At 39.5% G+C, this 9222-nt stretch overlaps 3 protein-coding genes across 4 annotated transcripts; 1 reads left to right on the top strand and 2 right to left on the bottom strand.

The window, feature by feature from the left end:
* On the bottom strand, nt 1-5408 carry LOC103337637 (uncharacterized). 2 transcript variants are annotated; one of them, XM_089041195.1, is made up of 7 exons: nt 4773-5361; nt 4304-4543; nt 3497-4050; nt 2868-3457; nt 899-2243; nt 733-816; nt 1-553 (listed from the first exon to the last, which is right to left on the bottom strand). In XM_089041195.1, the coding sequence occupies exons 1-7, from the start codon at nt 5110-5112 to the stop codon at nt 50-52; spliced, it is 3657 nt and encodes a 1218-aa protein (XP_088897321.1). In that variant the 5' UTR covers nt 5113-5361; the 3' UTR covers nt 1-49. The 2 variants fall into 2 exon arrangements, with proteins under 2 accessions (XP_088897321.1, XP_008239025.2); XM_008240803.3 differs by having other exon boundaries at nt 2868-4050; nt 4773-5408.
* Nucleotides 5409-5798: 390 nt separating this feature from the next.
* LOC148915254 (NAD(P)H-quinone oxidoreductase subunit S, chloroplastic-like) lies at nt 5799-6806 on the top strand. Its single transcript, XM_089041196.1, has one exon. It carries the CDS (start codon nt 5885-5887, stop codon nt 6629-6631), a length of 747 nt encoding a protein of 248 aa, XP_088897322.1. The 5' UTR covers nt 5799-5884; the 3' UTR covers nt 6632-6806.
* A 37-nt stretch (nt 6807-6843) lies between these two features.
* On the bottom strand, nt 6844-9222 carry LOC103337639 (uncharacterized). Its single transcript, XM_008240807.3, has 3 exons — nt 9054-9222; nt 7656-7813; nt 6844-7062 (listed from the first exon to the last, which is right to left on the bottom strand). Exons 1-3 carry the CDS (start codon nt 9121-9123, stop codon nt 7045-7047), a joined length of 246 nt encoding a protein of 81 aa, XP_008239029.1. The 5' UTR covers nt 9124-9222; the 3' UTR covers nt 6844-7044.

Here is a 9222-nt window from a genome sequence, read left to right as displayed (position 1 = left end):
TAAAGAGAAGGCATAATTTTGATCGGAAACAAACAACGTAGAAATTGTTTCAATGTGTACTTTCAAAAGCAGCATGTATCCGACTTACATTCACTGACCCAGACCCAATTGAGTGACCCATCACACCCTCATCAGACACTTCTGAAAATGGTATATGATCACACCTAGTATCAACTAACATCCAATCATCCGCGCTACCAGCAGAATGTTCACCACCTCCGGAGTCACCGGCTCTGCTCAGGTGACCAGGTGAGCCAGGAGCAGATTGCGACGCATGGTCGATAGTAGGACAATTGTCGTTGATACAGCCATTTGAAGCGTCCAAACCGACAACAGAAACAGACTCGTATACTTTCTTATAGGGGGCAGAACAAGTAGGAAGCAACTGCTCTGGTTTGGACCCATTGGAAGATGAAATTGGCTCTGTTTGCTTCTCTAGGGCACAATTTGGAACAAAATCCATGTTCTTTGCACTACAAAATGATGCTTTCTGTTTGTTGAATAATGAGGGGAGAGGTATGGCCCTCTGCTGCTTGTAAAAGGACATGGCTCTCTACAAAATAATCACAAATCAGAAGTGTTAAACCCATATATTAGGCTATCACAAAACCAAATACCAATACTCAAAAAATTGTTGTATTTTATAACATAATCATGAAAGGGTCCAAATTTCTAGATCACTTTATGTTGGTAACTTGGTACTAATTATATAACATCTGACCATGTTCATACCTGAAAAACACAATCGTTTATGGCAACAAAAAGAGAAGCACTCGAGTTAAGTTTGGAAAGCTCTGCTTGGGTTTTTACAACCTCCTGTAAAACAAAGAAAATACCATTATGATCGAAAAATTAACATTATAGTAGATAAACCACAAGATCCAATTATAAATTTTACCTCCAGATAGAGAAGCTTCAAAGAATCTTCATCAACATTTTGACTCTGTTCTGCATCCATTAGTTTCAGGCATTGATTATATAAATCTGGATGAGTAAGCTCTGCCGAAATATCAAGCTTAGAAAGATATACAAGCCAAAGACGATCATCATCATCCTTGGATATCTTCGAAAGTTCAGGTAATTGTTCAGCAATACTGTTGGATGGTTTAGGTGGTTCCTTTGCTAAAGCATCACCGTTTTGACCAATTTCAATCTTCTGACTCTTGTCCAGAAGATCATCACACCGGTTCTCTTCATTTTGAACTAGCAGACTTGATGCTCCGAACCAAATTTCATCCTCTTGTATACGTACTGCAGGATCCTTTGCCTGAAGTACAGAAGGCAACTCTGGATTCACACCATCATGTGGGCCCTTCCACAGATCTGTTCTTGTTTCCGACCGCTGGCCATCAATTGGTTCTCTATTATGGTTCCAGTCAAGCCTCCCATATGCTAGAGAATTAGTCCGGGCAACACTGTTAATTTCATCCCACGCAAACAATGGAGGAGGCTGAGAGCCATCAATAGGATTCTGCCACCCAAATGAATGGTCTTGCCTGAGGAACCTGTCAGCATCATGGATACGATGGGGAAATAAAGAGCGTATATCCATCACAGGTCCGACACCATACATTGGCAAAGCAGAAAACTGATGCATAACTGGATGTAAACCAACAGGGGGAGGACCATGACTGAAATGAGTGAAGCTGTTCATTACTGGAGAAGGCCGATTTGGAACAGCGCTCCAGGCATTAACTGGAGCACCGTTCCTGGCATTGCCATACATTCGTCCAACAATGGAACTATTATTTCTCTTGTATCGATGGCGAGGTGGAGGAAAATTGGACCATGAGTTGCTAGGCAATTGATCAGCTTTGACAGAAGATAAAGAAGAGAAACCATCAATATCTTCCCGGGATAACTCACCTGTAGGAGGTGTCTCTGAATGCTTCTGCAAATTTCCTTCGCCTTCAGTACCAGATGAGTCTCTGTCCTTGGTAACACCACTCCTCTTTCCAAATTCTTTACTATCAAAACTCCCCTTAATACCAAGTGTGGTAAACTTAGAATCATCAACTAGATGCACAGCAGAAGCACAGGCATCAGGATTCAAGCACCTTTCAGCAGATAAGTCACCTAAATGGCTGTCATCCTTGTCAATCAGTCTCTTGGTAGGCTTAGACAAAGAAGACTGTTTGAGTACTCCACGAACATCTGCAACCTCCTTAAAATGAAGGAGACTATGCCTAACCCTTTCTTGAGGTTCAGAGTCACCAGACATCAATTCTGCTTCCCTTGAGTGCCTAAAGAAGGTCCACAAGGACATTCATTAGTAGAGGTTCTAGAGCACAAATATTTTGACAGTGATTGCTTCTTGTCAAACCAAATTACCAAAATAAAAAAAAAAATGAAGCACTAGCAACCATAAGATCGTTATGACATATCCAGACAAACTCCAAGTTCCTATATGCAAATTGCTACTTAAAATTGTAAAGAACACATAAAAGTAGTCACAAGCTAATTTGACTGAATTAGAAAAGTTTCAGCATGTCACATTGTTCAATATTTCCCTTCATCATAGAGGATTAATGCCCGACATCCATGTACAACTCATTCATCTTCATGTCACTTATCAATATGGTCTACAAAGTCCATTTTTGAAACAGATAATTATTGGCACAATACCATTCATTCCAAAAACCACTACAACTAGGCACTGAAACATGCATAACCTTTCAACACTGAACAACAAATGCCTTTTCTAAGAAAAACAATGCTTGCTGCAGCAAGCAGACACAAAAGATGCAAAAAAGAAATTCATTTGAACATAACAACACTTGCTGCATTCATAAGTACAATACAAGACTGCATTCTCTAAAAATCCTTACCACATGATGAGAACATAAAATAAGAAGAAAAACAATTACCTGCATTCGTCTTTCGCAACATGAGAATAGGAGCTAGGGAAACTCATCTGTCTTTTATGACTTGCATTAAAGTCTGCATCAACACAGCATTTGTGAGAATCTTCTTTATCATCGACAGACTTTACCATGCCTCTGCCTGTAATTTTCTTTTCTGCATCAGCGTGTTCCCTGGTACTTAGGCACCTACTGTAGATTTGGTCCTCTTTATCATCATCTCTCTTTCCCCTATCTTCACTGTATCTAGTGTTTTGACCATCGTCATAATTACTACTATCAAATCTTGATTTCTTATATCGAATTCCACCAGCATTACTTTTATCCCTAGTGTACTTAGTACCTGACCTGTCACCATTGTGATCTATTAAGGCATGCTCATCCTTGTGCCTGTCTTCCCAGTGTGTTTTCTTCCAATCAACATCTTCCTTAGACTTGCTATCCCTGTGCCTCCTATCTCTGTCAGCATCTTCTCCATATCCATCCTTGCAACTTCTGACACCATCTCTTCCATACTTGACCTTATAACTTCTGTCACCATCTTCTCCATACTTATCTTTATAACTTCTGTCACCACCATCTTCTCCATGCTTTACCTTATAACTTCTGTCACCACCATCTTCTCCATGCTTTACCTTATAACTTCTGTCAGCATCTTCTCCATCCTTATCCTTATAACTTCTGTCACCATATTCTTCATGTTTTACCTTATAACTTCTGCCAACATCTTCTCCATCCTTATCCTTATAACTTCTGTCACCATCTTCTCCATACTTGACCTTATAAATTCTGTCACCATCTTCTCCATACTTATCCTTATAACTTCTCTCTGCATCTTCTCCATGTTTAACCCTATAACTTCTGTCGCCATCTTCTCCATACTCAACCTTATAACTTCTGTCGCCGTCTTCTCCTTGCTTAACCTTATAACTTCTGTCACCGTCTTCTCCGTGCTTCACCTTATAACTTCTGTCACCATCTTCGACATACTTGTCTTTATAATTTTCATCATCCATGTATCTTCTATCCTTGGCATGCTTGCCCGTTGAAGACCGCCAACTATCATTATCATCTCTTACATAATCTTTATATTTCGACTTGTCAACAGAGCCATCTCTGTTCCTCCCAATTTGTTTCTCAAGCTCCTTCTTTAACTCGGGATTTCGCACCTCATCTTTGAAATACCTCTCTACACAGTGAAACATATAAACTTAAAAAGATACATGATATTAATCAGGTTGAGTGCAGTCAATGTGTATAAAAATCATCAATACAAACTTTTCAAAGATGAATTATATCCTTATTAAGAAGCATCGAGACCTCAAATTACATTGCACATTGTACAATAAACATTAATAGGAACAATAAAAGTATTTAAAATAAAAAAATAAAAAATTTAAAGCACAGCGTAAACACTCGCAAAGAGAATTCAATCACATTACCCATGTCATCCATTCCTTGTCCAACCTCTGGAACCTTCTCCTTCACATCATTCCTAATCCTCTTAATATCTTTTCTCCTCTTTGAAGCAATGTACTCGACCTCAGCTGAATCTTCATTATCATCTCTCACATAATCTTTATATTTTCCCTTCTCAACAGAGTCATCCCTGCTCCTCCTAATATGTTTCTCAAGCTCCTTCTTTAGCTCGGGATTTCGCACCTCATCTTTCAGAAGCATCTCTACAAATTCAAACATATATACTTTTTTCAGATGCATGATATCAATCAGTTTGACCGCACTCAAATGTGTATTCAAATCATCAACAGCAATGTTGGAAAAGAATAAAATAAAAATAAAAAATTCATCAAGATGCAGTAAAACCTCAAACTACATTGCAATCATCACCAGAAACAGCAAAAACTCAAAGCACAATGGAAAACACCCACACAGAGAATTCAGTCACATTACCACTGTCTTCCGTTCTTCTACGAACTTCTGGAACCTTCTCCTTCCCAACCTTCCTCTCACTATCTCTTCTCCTCTTCGAAGCAATGTGCTCGACTTCAGCCGAATATTCGACTCCATTGCCACGCTCTCGCGGTCTTCGCTTCTCATCGGGGCGCGAATCCTTAGAAACCCTAACCGAGCTCTCTTCTTTACAATTCCTGCTTCTTTTCGTATTTACTTCGCTATCTTCTTCGTCAACTATTTCTATCTTCTCTTCTGAATCCGAGTGGTCTAATGCGGCGTCGTTTGAGCTGTGCTTGCTCTGCTTCTGAGTCCACTTCTGTCGAGAGTTCTTCCCCATGGTTGTTTAACTTCCGCTGAGAAATGAAAAACTTGTTTTTGTTGATTAAAAAGTACAATTGGAAAGAAATCGAGATAGAAATCCAGCGACGGTGAGAGTGGGTAGCGATTTCATCGGAATCTGACGGCTCAGATTGCCGGCGAGAGAGGGCGGAGGAAAATGGCGGTTTGATGATATGAGAGGGTTTTGGGACGGAGGAGACGGTGGACTCAAGGGGTTTCTGATTGATGTGAAATGACCAGATCACCCTCGTTCAGATTCCCGGGTTACTTGTTGCCTTGTTGGTTTGCCACGTCAGGTTCAGCCATGCCCAAATGGAGGGAACACATTGTCAAATTTTGCACACTACCATCACTTTTGGGCATTTGGACCACACAAAAAAAAAATATTTCTTTTGGGCCACACAACGAGCCCAATCCTCTGGAGGCCTTTGACGTTTTTCCACACTCTATATTGGAAGAAAGTCTTAGGTTCGACTGTCATATACGGCAACACACTCACAAATAATTGAAACCGATACATGAGTGTCTCATCTGATCCCAAACGATGAGGTGTGTATATCGAAATGATGGGTACAAGTGTTTGGCACGTGTCTTTTTGCTGGTCTACATCACAGATGAAGACAATAATACTACAGGCATCAAACAGATAGGGAAGATAGAATCATAGGACATAACCCAACAAGAGTCTATTGTGGCCACAAATTAAAAGTGATGATATTTCTCTCTTCTTCTTCCTCTCTCTCTCTCTCCGTTGATTGCAGTGGTAAAACATGGCTTCTAACATAACTCTCCCAAGCTTTCAAGGCCGTCTTCTCAAATCCAATTTTCTTGGAAAAAATGATCTCTCCAATCGTGCTCATAAATCGTCTTTCACAATTCACAAACAGCCATCGATCCATTCCCTAAGGCCATGTGCCAAATTCAATCTATCTGAAATCTTGGGAGGCAGAGGGCTTTGCAATGGTGAAGAAGGTCTGCTACAAGAGCTTACAAAAAATGTTGAAGAACAAAAAGATGTGGAAGAACAAGTATCAGCAGCCGTTGCTGCTGAAACAGATGAAGAAAAATCAGATAGTTCTGCGGCAAGTGCTCTTAAAAGCGTTCAAGAAGATGCTTTTGAAAAGGAGCTTATGGGGCTTACTGGGGGATTTCCTGGTGGTGAGAAGGGGTTGCAAAAGTTCATTGAGAAAAACCCACCTCCCAAAAAGCCATTGGTTGCAGACTCTGGATCAACTGCGGCACTTGTGAGCTCAAAGAAGCCAAAAGCACCTGAATTGCCATTGTTGCTGCCTGGTATGATTGCCATTGTGAACAACCCTAATAGCCCTTATTACAAGTACTGTGGCATTGTACAACGAATCACCGATGGGAAAGCTGGGGTTCTTTTTGAGGGAGGGAATTGGGATAGGTTAATTACTTTCCGACTGGGAGAGCTCCTGCGCAGAGACAAGGGCCCTCCTGGCAAAAATCCCAAATCTGCCGTCCTCGAACCTTTTCTCCAAAAGGATTCTGAATGAGTCATTCCCTTAGAAACTCTATCACATGCATATGTATTTGAATTCGGAATGTGCAGTACTGAAATTTCTAGCTTAAATGGCACCCACTTGTTGAATGAGTCATTCCCTTAGAAACTTTATCACATGCATATGTATTCGAATTCGGAATGTGCAGTACTGAAATTTCTAGCTTAAATGGCAACCACTTGTATTGTAAATTGCATGAACAAGACTACAAGAGAAAACATGTCATTAGGATGCCAATCAAGATCACATCTTTATTGTTCAAAGTGTTGTCTATCATTATGAATTTCAGCTAGTAGGTTATTCTTCAAACAATAGAAAGAAGTCAACTCTGGATGCTTCCAGGTGCTTAAAAAGGGTCAAAATATTGCCCAACACATAGTCCTCTGTACTTCAATCTCCACACAGGATCAGATGCAGCCACCCAGCTGCCCAAAGACAATTAACATAAATAAGTAAATAAGTGCAAGCCCAAAGAAAAGACAGACAAGAAATTTGATTTCAAGTTTGTCACATTAGCCAAGAAAATTGATTTCAAGTTTATCACATTAGCCCTTTCAAAATTTTGATGACGATGGTTCACTGGACTAGCGCCCATCCTGATCAAGACTCAAATGTTTAGTTCACACTTTATAACTCACATATCAAAAAGAATCACCATTCATCATATACCATAGCTTTTTGGCGAACAATACATGTATCTTAAACAGTGAAGAGGAATTTCCTAACAACTGCTGACTTAGCATAGATTTATTAACTATTAGTGAAACTGAGGAATCCACCACTTTCACAACATTAGCCACTTTAGCCATTTTCGCCACTTAATACCAATAAATACATGACGCATCAAGAGGCAAGCATTATCCTTTTTACACAGTTGATTATTTGTTTAAGCCTCAATAGTGATTAAAATCACAAGACAGAGGAAGCACTTAAGGCTGCAAAATTCATTGCATGAAAATTTGATGAATCAAACCATAAGTGTAGAACTTCTTGAGACAAAAAGGAAAGTTCCACATACCAAAATGGCCTCAATCTCCTCTTTGGACACTGGTGTTCGTTCGGGTTGAAGAGAAGCTTTTCCTCCTAAGGTGGTGGTGGTTGAGGCCTTTGAACCGGAGAAGAAAGTATGAGAAGCATCACCAGCCAAAGGTTCTGCTTGAACGCGAGATTCGGAACCTGCCAAGTAAATAATTACAAGTGTTAAGAAAAAACACGAACTATGACCCACAAAGAACAACATAGTATCTAAACAAATGTGTATGACTCAATGGAGAAGAACAAGTAAGAAACTTCAAACAATAGCTGAAAATGAGGATTACAATTAAGATGAAGATCAACAATAGATTCATCATGCATGTCCAATTTTGCTACACCGATAGATATGCAACACGCACAATGTATGTATTTAATGTTCTTAGACTGTCAATTATGACTGCAAATTCAAACAGGATTTCATCTTATCAACAGTTCTCATAAACAGTCCAACTGTCTGATAAAATAGCATTATCCCATACATATTTATATGTTGCCATAATTTGAATCCATATTACATGATTCTTCGAGTCTGAATATTACATGACTGAGCATGAGGCAATCAAAACAAGAAAACTCAAAAGTTGGTTCCCCTAAGTTATATGACTCCATATTGTCAATCTAAATTGTAGCATTGCCCACTTGTTTCGCGTACATGTCACCACATCAGAATGAATGAAACCGCCAAATCAATTAAAGATCAACAACTACCAATAAAAGTGGGGATTGGATTTGGGGTTATGTTGCATTAGTTCACCAACCTCAGAAAGTATAACGTTTAGGCCGAAACATTCAGGAACCAGCAGAAAATTCAAAACTTACATTTGAGGCTCCCTCCCCAAGTGGCATCTTCCGGTTAATCCTATTCTCAATGTAATCAATTCCCATATTTTAAGCACTGCCTACACCTTACTTTCAGCATTTGCATGATGCAGCCAAGCCGAATAGTTTATGCACTTAAACCAACAAACAGAGATTTCCATCCAATCGAGGCAGCTAATCTTAGTAAATGAAACCTATCAATCTATTAAGCTCACACAAATGGTTGCCCAGAAGCTTAAACCAATGGCAACATGTTACAAAAGCAACCAATTGAAATCAGTCTATAGTTCATACCATTAGGCGTTTTGGAGATATCACATATCCAATCTGTGATTCAATGTAAATACAGAGAAAGAAAATAAGACATAAATAAAGTTCCCAAATTTACAAGCAACGCACAAATCTTAGGCCAATTCAACAGAACCCATAAGAATTGAAACAAAAATACAGCATAAATTCAAACACATATGTACATACATGCAGAGACCTTAAAGTTAGTGGAGAGTAAAATCAATATGTTGAGGTGAAACCAATGGTTCAGAAAGCGATTAGAACGACAGACCAGATGGTTTGGGATGTCTCTGAGGAAACTTGATGCGAGGGATTCTCTTCATCGCCTGGGCTCCACCCATCTCTCTCCCCTTTTTTTTTCCCCTTCCTTCTGAGCAATCTCTCTCCTCTGTTGAAACGACGAATAAAAAAACTTAAAAGTCTAATAGTCCTCCCACAAC

This window comes from Prunus mume, linkage group LG7 (assembly GCF_029339155.1).
Source record: "Prunus mume cultivar Tortuosa linkage group LG7, ASM2933915v1, whole genome shotgun sequence".
Classification (NCBI taxonomy): Eukaryota; Viridiplantae; Streptophyta; class Magnoliopsida; order Rosales; family Rosaceae; genus Prunus; species Prunus mume.
This window is presented reverse-complemented; position numbering and strand designations above follow the sequence as displayed.